The sequence below is a fragment of the Buceros rhinoceros genome, unplaced genomic scaffold, assembly GCF_000710305.1.
Source record: "Buceros rhinoceros silvestris isolate BGI_N320 unplaced genomic scaffold, ASM71030v1 scaffold44873, whole genome shotgun sequence".
In the NCBI taxonomy this organism is placed as follows: Eukaryota; Metazoa; Chordata; class Aves; order Bucerotiformes; family Bucerotidae; genus Buceros; species Buceros rhinoceros.
The window spans coordinates 17,981-39,096 of NW_010403893.1; the positions used below are offsets into that span (position 1 = coordinate 17,981).

The 21,116-nt window shown below is 39.9% G+C and overlaps 2 protein-coding genes across 2 annotated transcripts in view; one reads left to right on the forward strand and one right to left on the reverse strand.

Annotated features, from left to right (window-relative positions):
* The first annotated feature begins 2,686 nt into the window (after positions 1-2,686).
* Positions 2,687-10,436, forward strand: LCTL (lactase-like). Its single transcript, XM_010133157.1, has 13 exons — positions 2,687-2,780; positions 3,795-3,955; positions 4,585-4,672; positions 4,939-5,039; positions 5,259-5,387; positions 5,500-5,595; positions 6,274-6,328; positions 6,422-6,583; positions 7,277-7,551; positions 7,670-7,796; positions 8,261-8,460; positions 8,960-9,023; positions 10,321-10,436. Exons 1-13 carry the CDS (start codon positions 2,687-2,689, stop codon positions 10,434-10,436), a joined length of 1,668 nt encoding a protein of 555 aa, XP_010131459.1.
* Positions 10,437-12,284: 1,848 nt separating this feature from the next.
* The window catches only part of ZWILCH (zwilch kinetochore protein), a 9,194-nt gene continuing 362 nt past the window's right edge, over positions 12,285-21,116 (reverse strand). Inside the window, exons 2-17 of the mRNA XM_010133158.1 lie at positions 20,181-20,276; positions 19,960-20,078; positions 19,080-19,276; positions 18,529-18,608; positions 18,103-18,258; positions 17,815-17,886; positions 17,377-17,470; positions 16,709-16,764; positions 15,703-15,805; positions 15,485-15,564; positions 15,112-15,268; positions 14,147-14,175; positions 13,612-13,748; positions 13,237-13,332; positions 13,029-13,147; positions 12,285-12,376 (exon numbers count right to left, since the gene is read on the reverse strand). Of these exons, the coding sequence (XP_010131460.1) occupies positions 12,285-12,376; positions 13,029-13,147; positions 13,237-13,332; positions 13,612-13,748; positions 14,147-14,175; positions 15,112-15,268; positions 15,485-15,564; positions 15,703-15,805; positions 16,709-16,764; positions 17,377-17,470; positions 17,815-17,886; positions 18,103-18,258; positions 18,529-18,608; positions 19,080-19,276; positions 19,960-20,054 (1,563 nt within the window). The 5' untranslated portion in view covers positions 20,055-20,078; positions 20,181-20,276. The remainder of the gene's footprint in view (positions 12,377-13,028; positions 13,148-13,236; positions 13,333-13,611; positions 13,749-14,146; positions 14,176-15,111; positions 15,269-15,484; positions 15,565-15,702; positions 15,806-16,708; positions 16,765-17,376; positions 17,471-17,814; positions 17,887-18,102; positions 18,259-18,528; positions 18,609-19,079; positions 19,277-19,959; positions 20,079-20,180; positions 20,277-21,116) is intronic.

Genomic DNA, 21,116 nt, shown 5'->3' on the forward strand with positions numbered 1-21,116 from the left:
AATTCCCCTAGAAATAAGAGAAAAGGGAAAGCATATAATTTTTCAAGACTGCATCCTGACTATCTGATTCACAATTACGCCACACAAAGCCAAAACCCTTGGCCAAACAAAATCTCCCGGTGAGATCTCCCTGCCAGTTACCATCCAGACATCCGTACCAAGAGAGCAAGTGCCATTCTGTAGGAACGTATAGATCACTCGCAAAGCTAATTTTGCTTACAAAGGAAAATACCTCATTGCTAAAAGATTCGTATGGTTAAGCTAAACCTTTTCCTGCAGCGTTGACTGTGAATACAAAAGGATTGTTCTTTTTTGTTTGGGCTGTAAGTGAACAAAATGCTGTTTTCAACTAGATGTTTCCCCCGAGTTTTTGTCACAGTTGGATTCATTCCATGCAACTATTCCGTGAAAGTAAATTTATTCTGAATGCCCTGGTAAATTTCTGGCAGTTCAGAGGAATCTCCCAGTTGGGACAGAGCCATTGCGAGGAACCCCAGGTAAGCCAGAAATGGGAGAAAATTAAAGTAATTCAATCTATAATCAGGGTAGAAGGTGATAGAGCTGCTACAGGGGTAAAAGGGGGCTTCACAGTCTGAACTCGAGGAACCTTTTTTGCACTGTTCAAATAGCTGTTTCTTCTACTGTATTTGTAAAGGTGCGTGCCAGAAAAACAGAGCAGTGCTGAGTTCCAAAAAGCAGGTGTTCACTTAAAAGGAAATTAATCGATAAAATATTCCACCATGTGGATTGCAGTGCATAAAATAAGACTATTTCCTTCGATATAGGGTGTTGCAGGATCGAGTTTGTTTAAAAATGCTCATGCTTGAGCAATCCTTGAAGTACTGAAATTATTTGTAATAGAGTTAATAATTATTTGCAATATAATTTGTAATTATTTGTAATAGAGTTATTAGGCCAAAAAGAAAAAAAACTACTAATCTTGATTCCACTGTTATTCCTAGCTCCAAACGAGTTACCTAAAATACGAGAGTTACAAATGTCTGGGATTATAATAAATATCCTAAAATGTTATCAAATGTTATTCTAGCTCTGGAACAGAAATACCAGCACACCCAGTCCTACTGCCGTGCAGTTAATGCCTCGGCTGCAGAGACCAGTGAGACACCTCGCAGAACACATTTTCTGTTGTTTCTTTTCCCGTTACTGCCAGGTGTTGCTAAGAATAATACGAAGGGTAATGCTAAATTTAAAGTGACTTATTGACTAGGCTGAAGAGCTGGATTCAACTGTCAATGTCTAAACTAAAATTACATGCATTTGCAACCTCTTATATTCAAAATAAAAATAGGTATAGAGCACTTAGAGCCTGTTAGTCTGCTCCTTCCCCACCCCTGCAATCTAAACGTTCACATTAGAAATGCAGAGGTGAAGATTTTTTTAATTGGAGGCTAAAGCCCTTTGGTGTTAGAGTAAATACATGTTCCCAAACCAGCTCTGCAGTCCCTGCATTAATCAGGAGATATGAAATGCTCTTTAATAAGCGCAGGAGAACGAGAGGTCTCTGAAGACATACATTTACTACACGTTCTGAAAAGTGGTTCCTTTGCCACTTGTTGTGGCAAAGTTGTTCCTTTTCTGGTTTTAGCCTGACTTGTTTTTTTCGTTTTTGTCAGGAATCAATCTGCAAACAACGCAGGTATTCCACAGGCACTACAAAATCAGGGTGAAAAGCAAGTCAGAACAAAACCACTGCTCAGTTTGTCTAGCCAGTCTCTCCTGTTAGGGACGGCTCCTAACAGGGAAGGGGAAGGAGCACATCCTGGGCTCACCACGAGTCACCCAACTACACAATGGGTCACTTTTTATTATACAGTGCTCCAAAGCAAAATATTACTATTTTTAATAGGATATTCGTTCTACTTGTCCACACTTTCTAACCCCACCTTCAAATTTGCCAACGGAGGCTCAGGAATATAACACAGGTCCTTTGGGAACTGTGTAAATTTGGGGCACATAGTGCTGTTCTACAAAGCCCTTCCGAAACGTTGTTTAAAATGGTTAAACTTGGTCATGCCACCAATCGTTTAACCTGATTTAGCAGTTAAAAATACAGTGCATACACAGTAGCATTTTAAATTGATGCTGCAAGTGGATAAAAGGGACATCATAAAGATAGAAGCTGCAATTATTAGAACAGCAAAAATTGCAGGTATTAATTTTCTTTTTCAGCTCCCAGAAGGTTTATTTCCAGCATGTATTTAGGTGGCAAGATGCTCACAGCACAATCACTGGTATTCTGCACTCCTACTCACCATTACTGTTTGTGGGGTGGGACAGTTTGAAACCCAGAACAAAAGAGCTACCAACAAAGGGACTTTTAGACTAGACTAAAATAAGGATAAATAACATTACAGGAAACGTGCAGGAAGTGCTTCTAATATTTCCAATTTTGCACTTCATTCTGCTCTCATTTTCATCACCCTGCCAGAAGCTTAAAAGCATCTTCCCCTTAAGCCCAAGATCTGGTTTTAGCCTTCCATGGAAATCAGACCCACTCAGCAGAGAAAAAGCAGCTTTTCCCTTTCGAGCACCCTAAGCCTAGTTAGTCTGTAGAGCAGCAACAGGTGACAACGCTCTTCACTTTTATCAGGTGGGAACTTGCCGAGAACACTCTGCAGTGATGGAGTTAACAGCGATGGAGAATTACGTCGTGGGACTGTGGTATATGCTGGTGCCGCTCATACGCCTGAATGCAGCTGAGGATTTCCAGTGGACAAAGAATAACCCAGGCTCTTTCTATTACGGCACTTTCCCAGCTGGTACTGTTGAACAGCAGCTGACTGGGGGATTTATAATGCTCGAGATGTACTTGTGGGTTTGTGCCAGAAAGGGACCAACAGGTTTCCTCGTCCTTCCAGGGAAATGGCAGAAACAAACATTCAGGCTCTTACAGAATGTGTGCTTAGCATCATCTTCTGAGCCTAGCTCTGAAAATCCAAGGATTCACAGAACCCTGTGCTTCGTATAGTCAGTTAAGCCAGTAAACTTGGAATAAATGTTAATAGATTAGTATTTCATAGCCAGATCTCTCCTTCCTGCATGTGACTGAACAAGAGGCACAGTGCAACAAATCACACCCGAGAACTCTTCTCCTTTTTCCTAAGTTATCTTCAACTAATCAAGAAACATAAACTAAAAATAACCTTTGTTATGCCAGTAACTTGTGTGGGTTTGTTTTGAGCTGCCCAGCATTATCTAGTTCACTGCCCAGTGCTGCTTTGAAACCTTGCCCTTTCTTCAACATATACCTAAACACACACATTCCGCTCAGCCAGAATCAAAACTAGAGAGATACAGCCACTGACTTGTTTTCACGTTCAAGTTTTTAAATGGCTTATGAAATGGATCTCTCTCTATATTTTACATCAGAACAGCTCCACTTGCAATCGCTAAAAACCCCATACAAACTCACAGGCAGAAATGACATGGGAACCTAATTTTTTCTTACCGTAAACCATTTCTGCCACACTGTCAGCACACTACCTCATCCCTGTAAAACCCCTGTAACACGGCTGAAGATGGGGAAGAATCAGATGCCCCTTTCAGTGCATCCATGAAGGACACCTTCAGTCTATACCACGTGCACAGTGCAAGCTCATGCACTGACAAGGCTTCACGTGGGAAACACTGACCTCTTGTTCAGAAGGCGTGCAATGACACACACTTCACACCAAGCTACGCAGCCGTGTATGAAAATACATATGAAAATTTAGCATGGGGAACAGTTTTGCAGGAAAATGTTTAAATCGTAACTCCCCTCCTTCTACCTTTAGGGTTTTTATGGGGCGTTGGAAGCTCTGCATACCAGACTGAAGGGGCCTGGGACAAGGATGGGAAAGGACCAAGTATCTGGGATGCTTTCACTCACAAGAAAGGGCAAGTGGTTACAAATGAAACAGGAGATTCGGCATGCGATGGCTACTACAAAGTTAAGGTATCGTTAAAGAGGAACTATCCCTCTAGAAACGTTCTGGAGCCATTGCATGGGACTGATTTCTCACTTGGAAACAACAGCAAAAAGGAAATGCTTTAGTTGCTCTTCAGACTCATTTAACTCAGGAGGCCAAGGGATGGTATTCTCAACGAGTTCTGTAAAATCTTCTTTCCTAATAATCTCATAAAATCAGTAATACCACAGCATTTCCTAACTCCAGGATGAGACAGTAAATAAAAGCCAGCATAATCCTGATTTTGTGCCTAAGCTGAAACATTTGCGGTCAGGATTCACAGGCTTATTTTTTAAAACATGCACACTACAAATTCTGACAAATATAACTGTGTTGCAGAATACCTCAGCTCATTTTTCATCCTCTATTAGACGGTGAAAACCATCTTCAGTTTCCAGAGTTGTCAACACAAAACATTACAGGAGAGTCAAGAGTTTAAAAAATGGCTAAAAAGGAAGTTTACAAGTAGAAAGAGCCATTGCCTCAAAGCAAACACAGAAAATAACTGAGGGAATCCTCTTTTGTGCAACTCCTCTGCAGATTGTCTGTGTTCAGTACTATTTAAGAGCTATTCTGCTCTGACTTGAGATGTATTAACTGGATTTTCTTTTCACAGGATGACATTCAGTTACTGAAGGAGCTGAAAGTTAATCACTATCTATTCTCTATCTCATGGCCTCGGATCATACCCACTGGCATCAAAAGTAAGCATGGCAATTCCATCATCTTGCCAGTATGAGCAGGCAAGTCATTTTACTCGTGAGTAGCCCACAGTCATTTCACGTGACTGCTAAATAAGCTGCTGGTCCTTCAACTGCAGAACAGGGTTTAACCGTTACACGTTCAGCACAGCACACCCATCTCCGCGATGTCAAACCCCAGGGTTAAAATGTTTAGATTTTTGTTCTTCCAGATATTTGAAGAACAATCCAGGTAATTTCTTGTCCGTGCATTTCATCAGCAGAGCAAGTGAATGAGAAGGGAATACAGTTCTACAATGACACCATCAACAGTCTTCTGGAAAACAACATTACCCCTATTGTGAGCCTGTACCACTGGGATCTGCCACAGGTTAGACATCATCTACATCAGTGCAATGGCTAATACAAATGCTGAAGTGTGCTTATAATTACTCCCCTTTCATTTGTGTTTTATATACATTGTAGTTTATATACACTGAAGTTATGAAAAATTTCCTTCTGAGCTACTGAAATATAAATAAAAGTCTTTGTTAACAGGCAGCTGAACTTTAAATAACATTATTGACTCTTGAAATCCTTACTTCCAAAGGTTTTGCAAGAAAAGTACAGTGGCTGGCAAAATATAAGCATAATAAATTATTTTAATGATTATGCAAATCTGTGTTTCGAGAAGTTTGGCGATCGTGTGAAACACTGGATTACTTTCAGTAACCCTTGGGTAAGTCACCGCCACCCTCCTTCCCATTGCTCCCATTACGCGGTTCTGTTCCCGAAACGCTGTGGAAGCGACACGTGCTGTCCCGAGAATCACTGACTCTGTGTGCTCGCAGGCAGTTGCTGAGAAGGGCTATGAAACGGGAGAACACGCCCCAGGCCTGAAGCTCGGCGGATGCGGAGCGTACAAAGCAGCGCACCATATAATCAAAGTAAAACCGAAATCGTGCTTTAAATTATGTGTGAATTAAGGATTTTTAGACTGTTTTTTTTTTTATTCTGCTCTTTAAACAGAAATACAGTTTTGTACTGATGCCATTTCCAACTTGCACATCAAAATTATCACCTGACTTTAAAGCCCCAATCCATGTTCGGGAGTAGCATGAGGTGCTACATGCTTGATATGACACTGCTGTAACAACTCATATTTCTTCCTTGGAATTTAAGTGTCTCTGAAACACTCTGTAAAACTGGTTCAATAAGAGAATGCCCACATTACTCTAGAAACAAGGAGTAAAATCCTGACCCGTTAAAGTGAACTTGGATTTTGCAAGTGACTGCACTAAATGTAGCTCTTGTAAAACTGAAGTCACTTGCCTGAATAAAGTAGGCAAAGACCTCCAAAGACTGGAGAGGCTGGTTAGGACACTACTGAACACTGGGTATTACCTTCATGGGGACCTCCTGGAATTTAAGGGAGGAATTGTGCATAAATGCTTTTTTGACATCTTATATGAAATTAAATCTTCCACAATACGCATAAAAGAACTTACGTGGTATTTCCAGACACCCCTTAGCGCAAAAACTGCTTGTGATCTTCACTAACTTTCTACACTGACTGTGGCCTGACAGATTAAAACGTGCATGTGGTGTTTTCCTTTAACCCTCAGAGTCACGCAAAGGTATGGCACACCTACAACAACACATGGCGCAGTGAGCAGCAAGGTAATGAGGATTCATCCTCTAATTATGCTTCTGTTTATACGAAGCGCTTAAAGATTATGCATCAACTGCAGAATTGTCACTTTGTGGTTTAAGGTATGGTTGGAATTTCCCTAACCAGTGGCTGGGGGGAGCCTGTGGATCCGCACAGCCACACAGATCGAGACGCTGCTGAAAGATACATCCAGTTTCACCTGGGGTGGTTCGCAAACCCCATTTACAAGGGAGACTATCCAGAAGTCATGAAGAATTATGTCGGTAAGCCCCTGTAACTGACCAGAACATGAATAGATTACGCACTCGCCGAGTATTACAACACAACAGCCCGACCAACCCGTAGATTAGTCAAGCATGAGGGCACCATGGATGGCCTGTGGGCTAGGACTGCTTCTGAGCAGGATGGAGGCCGTACCAGAACTATAAAACTGAGCTGCTCTTGAGCCCAATAGCTGCATATCTCAGTGCTCCAAACTGGAAAGGAAGCAGCTACCTCACTTTTCAGTCACAGTCCATTTTCAGTGGTCTAAAAGACAGAGAATTGTTAAAAGATTTTTCCAAATTTTCCACCTAAGGCAAAGAACCAGCAGTGTTCCATCACTGCAGCTTGCACTCTACAGGGTTCCACCCTCTGTTTCATAGAATGAAGAAAACAGGCCATGCAGCCAGCAGCAAAGCTCTTCTGTTCTCATCACATTATGTTTCCAAGCATTCTGTTGGCATTTATCATGCTCTTCGGAAAAAAAAAAAAACCACTTCAATCCACTTTTCTCCATGTCTTGTACCCATTTCTTCCCCAAACCAAAAAGATGAAAGACTATTTCATCTTAAAAAAGCAATCAAACTGAATGTCCTCTACACTAAGTTCAGGAAAACCGTATTTATTGTTGGTGAGGTAAAGAAAACAGATTTCAGTGCTCCTCAGAAGTATGTTTCCTGTAATTATTTTGCTAGGCAGGAAGAGTACCCAGCAGGGCCTGAGGACATCAAGATTACCGACTTTCTCACTGCAAGAGAAAACCTATATCAAAGGCACGTCTGATTTCCTGGGAATCGGTCATTTTACTACTCGTTACGTTCTACCGAAGAGGTTTCCCTTTCTACAAGCATCCAGTTACCACACTGACCATGATTTGGCTGAACTGGTGGACCCAAAATGGCCAGCTCCAGGCCCTAAATGGTTATATTCTGTCCCTTGGGGATTCAGAAGATTACTCAACTTCATTAAGGTGATTACGGATGAAATCTTTGAAAACCTTTCAACGCATTTTACTCCAAATGTCACGTTCTGTCAAACTAAGGTGATTGTGTTTATACAAGCTGCTCTAAACACGCCTCTGTTTGCAGACACAGTATGGGAACCCTCTCATTTACGTGACAGAGAATGGAGTTTCTGAAAAGGTACAGTGCACTCAGCTGTGTGATGACTGGAGGATAGAGTATCTGAAAGGATATATTAATGAAATACTGAAAGGTAACTTGAGAAACATCTTTTCAGTGCATGAGCTTTTCAAGCGTTTTCGCCTTCTGGTTGTTTTTCACTCTTGTAATTTACATCATAGACAAATAAATACTCACAGCTCAAAAGGGACAGCAAACTAGAATAAGCAATTTCCACCAAACTAACACCTAGCCAAACCTACTCATGCTAATAAATACCATAACCTGCATGAGACTTAATACTGTAATAGACCATCGGTTTCCACATTTAAAAAGGAGAAATTGCGCCTAATTACCGTTCTTAGAGAGCTGCAGAACCTCTAAGCTAAAGACAACACTTTCAAAGAATCTAACTGACTGTCCACTTTGCTGTTCTTCTGTCCTCCTCCCCGGCTCCCCACCTCTTTCTGGTATAAACAAAACCCCTGCAGAACGATAATTTAAGGTCGACAAGCACAGGCACCAAGTTTAACCAAGTAACCTGTATTCTGTCTCCAGCTCTAAAGGACGGTGTTAACGTCAAAGGTTACACTGCCTGGTCACTGCTGGATCAATTTGAATGGAACAAGGGCTTCTCTGAAAGATTTGGATTTTATCACATCGATTTTAAAAACAAGAACAAACCACGATACCCAAAGGCATCTGCTGACTATTATAAAAAGATCATCAATGCAAATGGATTCCCAAATCCAAGAGAGGTGATGGCAAATGCAAATCTTTTTCTTTTTTTCCCTCGATATACAGGCAAATATCACATAGAATTTCACAAAATGATTTGCAGGGAATAGTACATGAAATGACACTTCAGTTCTGTCAGAGACAGAGAAAGTGGAAACAGCCTCAATTACTGTTTCATAAAGCATTTCACAAATTCTAATTGGACTTCCTGATGTGATCAATGATTCTGAATTGTCAGGTACCAGTGCCCTGCCAGATATCTAGGCAGAAAATTACACATATGTGCTACCTTATTATATTATGTGCTTTTAAAAATGATATTAAACAGTTAACTATACAAAAAATGTTGCAATAAAATTCACAAAGATACAAAGAAACTTTCAGAAAACCACCTGCTGACAGAACTAAAGAGCTTCCAGTCAGCTGTAGTGGACAAACGCTCTGGGGCAGAGAAAAAGCTGCTGTGAGACAGCGTTACAGCGTTACAGTCTAACAGAACTGCCATGTCAACCTTCCCAGGTGGAGAACTGGCATCAGAAGGCCATGGACACTTGCTCTAGCACACACCAGCTCCTTGCTACAGGTAATTAATTGTCTTCTATTTTGTTTTAGAAAAGCATATTATGTAGCTTTCAGATTTTTATTTTATGTAGCTTTCTCATTTCCTCCGAGTACTACTATTAGTGGATCCTAAAAGGTATTTTCTCCCTGAAAGCACAGGAGGTTTCAAATACTACAAGCCAGGCTCAAAAGGAAAATGTCTTTCTTTACTCCCGCCAACTCAACGGATCAACTCTGGATGTTAACAGAATACACAAACTGGAAGAGTTACTTTTAAAATTAACGCTAAGATGACAGTTTTCTCCTTAAAATAAGAAAATTGCTAAATGCTCTTTCAAACCTAAACCTAACCCAGGCAAATCGAGACAACCATGCAGAAAACCTCTCCGTGTCTGACTTCTACATAAAACAGAACTATAGAAGAAACAGGCAGAGCACTAGCTAAGGTCATGTTCAGCCACGTTCCTGCTCTTTCACGCTCCTGGTAACAAAGCTCCCAGCAGCACAACTCAGAGCAGCTGCTCAAGAACACACCACAGAGCAGGCTCTGCCTGCAGCTTCCGCAGTGCCAGCCTAATCCATCACTCTTAAGACCTTCTCAGCATAATTCAGCACCTTCCGTAACTCCTGAACTAGAATAATCTACCCAGTGGATTTCTGACACTTCTAAGACTTAAAAGATGAAATAAGAATTACAAAGTCTGATAAGAAGGACGAGATAAATTTCCCAGGGTAGAAAATGTCAAAGCAGTCAGCCTGAGTTCACCCTACTGAGCCTCAGCTGCCGAGTGATATGTTCTAGGTGAATTAACCGTTTTTACCGAACTCTTTGAGGCTTATCTGCGGAGCAAAATGCTACAAAATAAAGCCCATTTAATTCTTCGAAGAGCTGCAAAACAATCATAAAAAGGCTTGAGTGCTTTCCAAGGATTTCTCTTTTGCAACTTTCTTTTCTATCCTTCCCTTGAGGGGGTAGAGAGGTGGTGAATAAAAATCCAAGGAGCAGTGGAACACTGCCAATGCACTGAAGGTAATTCCTAGTAAGCACAATTTTTGCAGCCCTTTGCACAGATATGTATCTTCAAAAACTTACCTTAGGAAAAAAAGAGGGAAAACTGTCATGGATTTGCTCCAGCTTTTGCAGACTTTGGAAATTTTGGTTTGTTTTGTTTGTTGTTTATGCCAATGTCAACATTTAACAAAGTAATTTTAGCCATAAATGTTCCAAAAAATCCTTAATTGATGTTAACATTAAGTGAACAATTAGCACACTCCAGAAAATTAAATTTCTTATGTATTATTCATTTCTCAAATTTTAGATTCCCTGATTACTCACATGGAAAAGGTGACAGAGATTGTTCTTCCTGCAGTTTTCACACTCTGCATACTCGTCAGTATTGTCCTACTAATATCCTACCTTCGAAACCACAGTTAAAATCACATGCTCACACACATCCTCACTTCACATCATAAAATGCAACTGCTTGATTACATTGGTTGAAGTTTACCACAGATGCCTTTTTACACCACTGTAAAGACAGAGGTATTACTTTACCTGTCCGCCCTTCTATAGTTTTTTCTAGTGAGCTCCCAAAATAATTTGCATTTTTTTATCACCACCCAAAGTACATTTTCTTCCTGCAATACTTTCTATTAATTTTCAGTAGGAGACTATGTTTCTTACTATTTCGGCAACTACTATACATTTTGTTTACCAGCAAAATAGTTAGCTAAGATTAAAGTGATTCAACTCTTGCCAGTACAAATTGATTAAAAGCCGTTTGCAAATTCTGAGTTCAGTCTGTTCATCGCTAGACTTTTAGTTAGTGTGTAACTGCTATTTGAAGAGACAGACACATCATTTTAAAATAGAAAAGGAGTTAAATATTCCAACAGCGCTGCATAAACATTAACTGATTATTCATGTCTAGAAGTTGGGATAATATATGCCTTACTATGTAGGGGTGGAGAAGAATTATTTGAAGTGTTAATCACAGATGACAACTGCTGAGTCAGATGTAACCTGAGGACTCTCATCTCTAGTTTTTTTTACGGGGAGCTAGGTTTACCTCATACAACTTTATAGTCTATTACACACAGAAGCGTGGGTTGTACGTAACCCAAGCACCTCCAGGTGCTCAAATTCACTTGTACTGCAGGTAGGAACAAGTGAAGTACACAACTATAAAACATTTGGTCCAGAATACAGTCATCTGGCTAAACTGTCCTGTTGTGCTTGAGATTATTCCCCCAGAGCAAAGCAACAAACGAGTTTCCTAGTCAGCTCGCACCGTACCTTCAACACTGCACATGCATACACTGAATGCAGAGCAGCAGTATGGAAACCGAAAAAAGCACCTTGTTCCGAGTTTCTCTTCTCCGTTAAACTGAGAGTTATTAAGATGTAATATTAGGAAAGGAATAAGAAATAAGATTTACTGAGGAAAAACCAGAAATTATAGAAATTTATAGATAGAAAATTATTAAAGAGCATGAATACTGGGGTTTTCCTTATTCTTATTTATCAATAGTTAATAGTTGCTTTTATGCAAAACATTTGTCTCAAATTATTGGCACTACACTATGTAATTGTTTAAAATTACACTACCAAAACATTACATCCACTGTCTACCACCGTAAGAACATGTCCAACTGCCAGCCCAACATATTTAGATGATTATGCCCAGCCAATTATGCTGACAATTTTTTTCAGAAAATTGTGCAAAAGTATTCAAAAATACTTTACTTTGCCTTGAGGGAAAAACACAAGTTTGAAGAGGAGACAAGTATATTCAAGAATATTCCAGAATATAAACACAGGGACAAAGGCAATCGAACTGTCAGAAGTTCACAACGCCCCGGATGAAGAGCCTTCCAAATAGATCTGGATGATGGCACATCACTTGACACCAGGAAAACGGGACAATATCGCTTGTTTTGTTAAGATAATCCACACTTTGAACGGTGTCTGATTGCATTCTTATTTAATAAGAAATAAAATTTAAAACCCCAAAGTGCAGCAACTTTATTGAACACTTGTAAATATATGAGCACAAATATCTCCTATATTTTTAAAATAATTATCCTGTACATTCATAATTGCACATTTATAAACAGAGCAGACGTGTACAGAGGAATTATGGCTGCGTATCTCACGCTCCAAGTGTACTGAAGCAAATAACTGGGTAAGAGGTCCTGTTCTTGTTCTAAATACACTGCTGGGACACAGGTAACACTGAACTTTCCCCTTTACTGACCTTTCCAGTGCCTGCCTGTAGAGCATTTACATGAAATGCACCTGACTGCACTGAGCCACTGTAATAAAATACATTCGTTCTTCAGTGCTTCCATTAACTGTGGAATCGGAGAAGAGACCTGCACAGACAGAAGGAAAAAGATGTGATTAGCCACCACTGTTCTTAGAAACTGCGGAGATTAGTTCATATGGCAGCTTCCAGAACTGGTTCCACAATCTTCCTGAAAGAAGCACTTTGAGAATGACAGGAACACTTTACCAAAGCATTACCCTGCCTCGAACCTCACCTCAGAAAGGCAAATGAGCTCTATGCCAGACTATACGGTAACTCTTCCCCATTCTCTTGCTTTTTCACTTGTTCTACCTCCACCTGCAGCAGGGCATGCCTGCTGTCTTTAGCACCTGCTGGCTGCTCTGACTAGGGAGCAGCTCTCAGCAACAGGTACCTCCTCAAACCCATCTCAGATACGCTGGCAAAGACTTTAGCAGTAAGTTATAAGATATTGTGGACAATACTTAATCATGACCTATTTGGAAGTATTCTGTCATTTTATCTCTAAAAACTTAGTGAAAGCAAGAAGGCAGAATTTTCTGAAAATCTTTTACATTCTATAAATTCCATCTCACCCTTTTAGCAGAAGACAAAACACTGTTTTGCTTTTGCTGGAGATATACGTAAGAAAAAGCTCAGACCCACCAAGTCCAGTATAAAAGCTGGATTTATTTAAAGAGTGTACTCCCCGACTTCATTCCACCACAGATATTCCTTACCTGTGTTGTTTGACGTCACATGTTCAACTGCAGGATTAGTACTGACTTGCCACGTTGTTTTAACCTCCTTCAGTCCATGCCCACTAATTATGTCCACCTTCCATATTTCTGGGTGATCACTGAGAGAACAACCAAGACATGTCAAAATTCAGTCAGGCATTCAGTCACACCAGAATTGTAATGCTGCAAACATTGAAATTCGTCTTACTTTTGATAGAACTTCTTGACAAGAGCTGGTCTGATTGGCAGTGGAAACACGTGCTTCTCGTTTAGAGGGTTTTCCTTATAATACTTCATGCAAATTCTACAATAAGAATCAACTAGTTACCAGCCTTCTTTGGAGAAATGCTTGTGCAACACTGCATAAACCTTTTGACAAATTAACTATACTCTCAGATTTTATGATTGGTTTTCAATTTTTGTCACAAAGAAAAAGGTAGCAGTAAGATCCAAGTGCTACTTCTGCAGCCTCGTTAGTATTAACACCACAGAGGGATGCTTTTTTAAGCAAGTTTATGACTGTCAAAGAGAATCTATTTGTTATTGTCATTTAAAGAGCAAGAAGTAAAAATGAAATAATTACTGTGTCAAAGGGAAGAGGTTCTCATGTTTAAACTGAAGTAAGACTGTACAGTTGACCATTATTTCCAGCATGTGGTGAAGCTTTTGAACACGATGAACTTGTTCTTGTAGATCTTCTGATGTGGAAATGAAGTAATCCTGGAACAGCAAACAGCTTCTGCTCTTAACTGGACACTCAGTTTCTACAACCACACAACACTCAGTACACTGAAATAATTTTCCTGCTTCTTTTGAGAAGCCAAAATTTTTTAAGAACGACCCAGCAGAGTCTGATCAAAGTTCGTGTTACGGAAGTATGGACTGGGGTTCACTGTCCTGCCTGACAATGACCTATGTCAGATTCGTAGGAAATAATATCTGCATAAGCAAACACTGTAATGGCATTTCTGGAGTATACTGTTCCATCCTCAGGATTTGCAGTTCAGTTTTTTCAGCTTATAGGAATGACACAACTTGCACCCCACCAGCAGCCACGTGCGCTCTACTTTATACTGCTTTCACAGTAAACAAAAGATAAATAAAATAAAGCATCTCACCAAGTAGGTTAATGTTGCAAGTTCCTGGCCTGTGAAATGAACAGGGGAAAAAAATAAAAATTCAAATTTATTACATAGTGTCAGATGGAATATAAGCAACACTCAGGTATTCAAACAGGGAATTCTACCAAAGAAACACAGTCACTAGGACTGTGATGTTATCTATTGACATGATTACTCAAAACAAGAGAAAACCTGTAAAAAAGCATGGTAGAGGCATCATTTTATTTACCGCTACATACTCTGAAACAACCACTCTCCTTGGGACATACAGGTTTGCAAATAGTGAAAACAGAAAAGCAAATGAAACAAAGAATGGGAACAAGATGACAAAGCAAAAAAGAAATTAAGAGGTGAAGGAGTGGGTAGCAACAACGGTAAAACACAACCCCCACCCACAGACTGAGGAACAAAATACAGCTGTGATACTGACAACAAAGCCACAATGTTTTCAAGAACAAAATTACCTTACAAAAATTTTTCCACCCTAGCTTTTGTTTCCAGCATAATATAAGAATAAACTACCTTTCCAAACCCTAGAGTGTACAAACACAGCTACAACACATACATGCCCTTGACTGACTTCCTTTTAACTCACGTAGAGCATAAGGAAAGATGGGAAAAACCTGACGGTCTTGTTTTTTCACCAACAGCAGACAGCTAAGAACACAAAACAGCCCACATTATATAAATCCAGGATTTATTTTACTCCAACTTCAACTGAAAGGTTTTTTCAAATTAAGAAAGAAATACATGATTGGTTTCAAAATAACTGTAGCTTGCACAATTAATTTTTTTAGATTTTGAAACCATATACAGCTGAAAAGTAGGAGGAGGCTGGAAGCAGCACTTCAGCAGATGGAAGCAGAAGTGTGACCAAGGTTACCAAAACCTTCACTATTTCCCGCATGGAACACCTTTTCTCTTGAATTTCTAACCATGTTAACAGGTATCATCAGACTTACCTATGAAAAAACTGACGTAATCCTTCTTCATCTTATCCAAACCAATCTCCAAGAGCATTTGAACTGGAGCGATGCCACTGAGGGGAACGGCCTCGATCTTCCCGTGGTAAGACTGTTGGATCAGTTTACTCAGCGAACTGCTACTCCCTTGATGAATCTAAACGTGAGAAAAGTTTTCTTGTGAGGTAACTGTATGAAACATCACAAATACTGCTTAGAAACACACCACCATGGAAAAAGGAGCAAACTCTGACACGTGAAAGTCTTTTAGGAACAAAACAACACAGAAACGAGGGGCAGTTAGGGACAAGAACTATATTCCACTTCAAACAACTCAAAATTTTAACATTTCTTGTGAAATATGAATACATACCCATGGCTGTATCTCACCATGTTCCAGGGATTTTATGATCAGTGTGAAACAATCCACTAACTCCTGATAGGAACTGACACCTTAAAAAAAAAAAGATGCAATATTTTATTTACCAATCCAGGCTCTCCAGCTGTTAAGTCACTAACAACAGGCCACCACATTTCTCCAGCTGAGCCAGAAGGGAAACAGATGGGGCAAAACACCCACAACACACTTACTTCTCATTTTGCACCATAATTGTTCAGCGAAATCCAGGTCTCCTCGCTCGCTGAAGATTGATTTTATGGAACTGTCCACTGCAGCGGTGTCACATTTGATTTTCTGAAAGAGTTTAAGTAAAAAAAGACATCTAAGATTCAAAGATTTTATCAATTCAGCCTTCCTCCAGAGATCAAAATGGCGTGCGCCACTAATTTTTCTCCTTTCAAAGGGAAACTACCACACAGAATCTACTAGTGCATAGCGATTTAGAAACCTATTTTTATTTAAGTCTAATTCTTTTCGGCATTGTCACACTGGAGAACCACTTGCTTTGGACCTACCATCAGAAAGACTTTTGATCACAGCCAAATAAAGCTCAATCAGACTGTCTAGTGAAAACTAACCCCTACAGAAATCGTTATAATTATAGCTTATCGACAAAATGCAATTTCCCGCTCAATAGGAAGAAGACCCAAACCTTTCCTTGTAGATTGAAAACTTTTCCTTGTACTCTTAACTGAAGACGGTTTTTTAATTTGATTTGCTCATTGCTTTAGAATGTCATAAACATGTAGATAAACAGGACAGATATCAAACTGGTACCACTGAGGAGATGACAGACAGTGGTGTGTGGTTGCAGTTGATTATTATATAATATAGTTCAATTTGAAAGCTTTTGGTAATGAAAAAGGGAAAGAAACAAATCAAAATCGCTCCAGAGCACTAAGTTATATAAAAATATGTATAATGGACACTAGTAGAGCATTTGGAATAAAAAAAACAGGGAGGTTTACTGAAGGTAAAAATTGCAGCGGACTTTCAATTAGAGGGTAGCTATGGGATTCCTAATTGTGCCTGTAAGGCTTTCTGCCGTTATTTTTACACGGCAGAAACGGAAAGCAAAAGATCCTCCTGTCCTTACATCTTTATGTCTGTTACATACCTACATAAATAATACACAAGATGCAGTCAATGTTTGAAATAAGGGGAACGATAAGGCAGTTGGTAGGAAATTGCATATACCTCTGTTTCGTTCTTGTTTCCAGATAAACAATATCCATCCAGCTTCTTCTTTAAATCTGGTACAGGAGAAAAATAAATTTAACCTCTACGAAAAGAAAATATCACCAAACCAATCGTATAAATGCCTGGGTATATCGTAATGAACGATACACTGACTGGATGGCTAATAGACAGAAGTTATCCATTTTAAAATTCCTTTTACTGGGTAAGGATACATCAGAGAAGACAATTTCTTAATATTTTTTATTCTAAGCTATACACTTTCCCCATAGACCTTTACTACATTTACTACATTCTTGTAGAAGTTCCAGTGTAAGCAGCAAGGTTTCTAATAAGCGTCTGTTTTCCTTCCACATGTATTTGTCAGAGAGCTTTTGTCTGGTTTATCTTTTGTCCAAGTTTTATCTACACACTAAAAAAATTTCCAGTTGCACGGTGATTTCCTACATCGGATTCTCTTTTTCAATTAATTTTCTAGTATCTTAAACTTCTGACACGACACATGTTCACTAGTTTTCAGAAGGAATCAGTAATGTTGGATGCTTTATTTTAAGATGCCATCAAAGTACTGTTTTCCACCACCACACTTCTAAAATTGTATGTGGAATTTCCTTTTATTTCTGTGAAAGCCAACATCCCCCTCTCCTCATGTAACAAGCAGCAATCACCTGCCAGAAATTCCCGGACCAGTTCAACAGCTGATTCAGACTCTAACGGCTCAGGCCACTCGGTCACACCGGTCTTCAAACCTTCAGCCAAAGCCTAAAGGCAGCATGAAAATCAAAACGATACAAGTCAGTTCTTGTTCGAGGCTCTGCAAGTGCTCTGCAAGTACTTCAAAATGTAGCTCACTTCTCCCAGAATCAGACATCTCTCTCCTAAGCTAACCATGAATTCAGAAACTTCTCCTGCTTCCTGGTTTTGGCATTCATGAGTTGTCCTCTTTGTACTCAACACTCCTAAAGCTGAACTCTAAGCTTTTATTTCAGAATAAACTCTGAGCTATCTAGGAAACATCTGATGGACTTTTGAATGAAGCAAATTATTAACACATAAAATCACCATTCCCTGTAAACCTGAAATTGGCCTTTCTCACTTATACTTACAAGGAGAAACTGCAGTTCTCTGTAGAGCTGATAGACGGGACTCCTGGGGTCCCCAGACTCCAGTGCAATATTCTGAAAGTTCCAGGAGTTTACGTCAGTTTCAAACTTCAGAAATCATTTTCATTAGTGAAACGCAGATCAACATCATCTATAATTTACATTATGAACATATTGCGTTGCTTATAGAAAGAATAATAAAGACAAATGTCAAGGGTCAAACCTATTTCATATCTTTTATATCTCCACAAAAAGAGTTTGGGTTTCTTTGGTTTTTCCTTCTCAACTTACCAGTGTGGCAGCTGAAACCAGTGGGGGCGTTTCCAGAAGCTTCTCTACAGTATTCCATGTAATATCTACAGAGATGTTGCTCTCTGATTCTATGAGTGTGTCCTCTATGGCAGCAGCTCTAATAAGTTCATACCGAGCAAATCCTTTTGTTGTCACCTAGAAGAAGCAGATTTATAAAACAAAAAGACAAATAAAACAACCACCACAACACTGACTGATTTGTGCTGAAAAGCATTTCACACACCCCAAAAAAGAGCCAATAGCAGACAAACACACTGCAACATAGCGAGCTCAAACGTTACTTCAAAAGAGACTATTATACTATAAACTCCTACTCAGGTGAGGGTCTCCATAGAATCTATAAAGCTTCCCCAAACCAGAGTTTTTAAACTGAGATTGGAAACACGACAGACCGTAAAAACCTACAACAGATGAATGATGTTTCCTTTTATGTGCCATTTTGAGCTCTTCTAGGTTTGCAAAATAGGTTTTCTCGGCTGTAGGACCTAGGAAAGGGGGAAAAAAAAAGAAGAATCAAAACCACATGACACAATTCACATTCGGCATTGAAAATTAGTTCCCAAAAACTCCATGCGGTCGAGTACGACTCGTGCTGTAATGTACACAGCAGGTGTTTGTCTTGCATTTGCCCTGTGACAGTAAGAGCTGGTGTTAACGTAGAAATGCTAGGGAAGAGTCAGTGCTCGCGCAAGAAGCTGAAGGGCAGCAATTAAGTTTGCACCCTGCGCAGATACTGCTGCATTAAGTATATGACAAGTAATTGCCCACACACAGCATAGGTTAAAACACTTTTTCTTTTCTCTCTCTCTTTTACTTCCCCCCTCATTTTTTAAAGTGAGGAATATAGAGCAGTACCAAGCCAACACCACTCGAAGGACAAAGACAGCATCACTACATCAACCTTTCTGCACGTTAAATTCCCACATTTAATTGTACGTGTAACATTATGACCTTACCATCACACGTAACCATATAGAAATTCATCCCGGTGATTTTGCTTCCAGCTTTGAGAGGCTCAGCTCCAAGCCAACAGGTACGTTCAGGATCAGAAGCGTCACACCTTATCCAGAGGGGAGGAAGTGCGACCAGTTCACTGATCTCCAAGTGGGTCATGTTTGGATTTTGTACCATTGTGTATAAGGAAATCAACCGCCTAGAAAGATGAACAGGGAAATGAGATGCCAACAATAAGCTAAATCTATCCCTTGCAGAAAACTTAACTGCTATCCACCATGCTTCGTTAGCAGACATCACATCATTAGACAAAATGCACTATTAGAAACTTCCTTCTACAGGTAGAGCAAAGAAGTCACAAAGGAGGAAGATATCATAGCTGAGAATATATTTAACATAATATTTTAATTGAGACTAAAGATTTTAAAACCATAATTGTATTTCACACGTTAAGCAAGCTAAAAGGATAAGTTAGTTAAGCAAACTAGTCACCATGTTTTGGTACAATGTCTTGGTATTTTAATAACAGCCAAAGACCCCAATCAGATTATTATTTTTATTTAGCAGAAGCCGTGCAAAGCCAAGCACTGACCTCTTCGGAGGCTTTCTTTGCTCACCTACACCCCGACAACTCCCAATAACCCCACAGAGCCGCTCACAAGTGTTTTCCCAGTACCTTGACTCTAGCCCCTTCGTTAGGAACGCTTCTAGCCAGGGGAGGCCATTCTGCAGGATGGAAAATGGTCCTATCTCCTCCCCAAACTATGACTAATTGAACTTGGGGGGGATTGAAAATCATACACATTCTGAATATTAGGAAGAGAAACAAAAAGTTACACAAGAAAATGACATCAGAAGGGGAGGCAGACCTTTGCCACTTACTTTGCTCTTCTGACAGACAGAGCCACAGGTCCAGAACTCTCCTTTGGTAAAAGCTCGGAGGCATAAATAGCATCATCCATTTTTGATTCTTCCATTGGGTCACTGTCTTCATTGTGCCTCTTTAAGAGAAATGCATAGGCAAGTCAAAAAAAGTGTGAAAATACTTGATGGGAATTCAAAAGACTACATTAAAAAGATTAACAACTAACACATGCACTTACTGCTTTCTGCAAAATATATATCACATCATTTCCATTCCAAAATCTTTCAATGGGACTTTTGCAACTACCACCCACCAAAAAGATCTCTACATCAGTCTGGAAAAAAAAAAAACCAACTTTTTAAATACACTACACATAAATGCTGCAATTCACAATTTTTTATACCAGAAATTGCAAAATTAACTAATTCCACAAACTGTTTCCTGACCCTACTGCAACCATTCATGAATCCAAAGCTCTCTCTCCTCAGAACACAGTTACTGCATGCCATAAGTGGAATCAAACCAACTGTGGAAATGTCACAACTTTCAGCTAAGCAAGACAGAAAATTTAATCTCTAACAGGTCGTTTCTATGACAAACTGAAATTTGGCTTGATGAACAAAACTTCATATAATCTGAGATATGAGGGATCGCTGTTGTCAGGTAACAACTGAAGTCACCAGATACCCGTGGGATGGAGAATGCACATTTAAATTAACATTAAATATCAATTGATCACTTCTCTAGACATCTCACGAGAGATCTAAAGCTTGGAGACGCTCAATAACTCAAGTTTGTTCTTGAGACTGAAGGAACATCAATCTTTACTCAGGCTTTTCCACACACACAGAAATGCTGCTTGACTCTTTACACCTAGTCTTCCACATTATCACCCGATTTTATTTTCAAACTGCTATAAAACTTACACAAGCGCCATGATTAATCCAAATAAACAGCATTAGAGCTTTTCCAGCCATTCCCCTGCTCCAAAAGCCGGCAGAAGCAGCCGCTACTCTCCCACAGATCTCCCACTCCCCACCCAGAGCGTTCCCGCAGCCGCCGCGAGGGCGCGGCGGAAAACGCCCGCTCCTCCTCCCCGCTGCCCACAGCGCTCGCAGGTGGGTTCCAGCTTCACAATCATTTTAAACGCGGCAGCAGGTGCAGAACCTGCCGA

Coding starts and splice junctions, on each gene's coding strand:
- LCTL (XM_010133157.1), top strand. CDS start 2,687: ATGCTGGTGCCGCTCATACGCCTGAATGCAGCTGAGGATTTCCAGTGG. Junction 4,673..4,938: donor CATACCCACTGGCATCAAAA/GTAAGCATGGCA, acceptor CAGCAGAGCAAG/TGAATGAGAAGGGAATACAG. Junction 5,040..5,258: donor ACCACTGGGATCTGCCACAG/GTTAGACATCAT, acceptor TTACTTCCAAAG/GTTTTGCAAGAAAAGTACAG.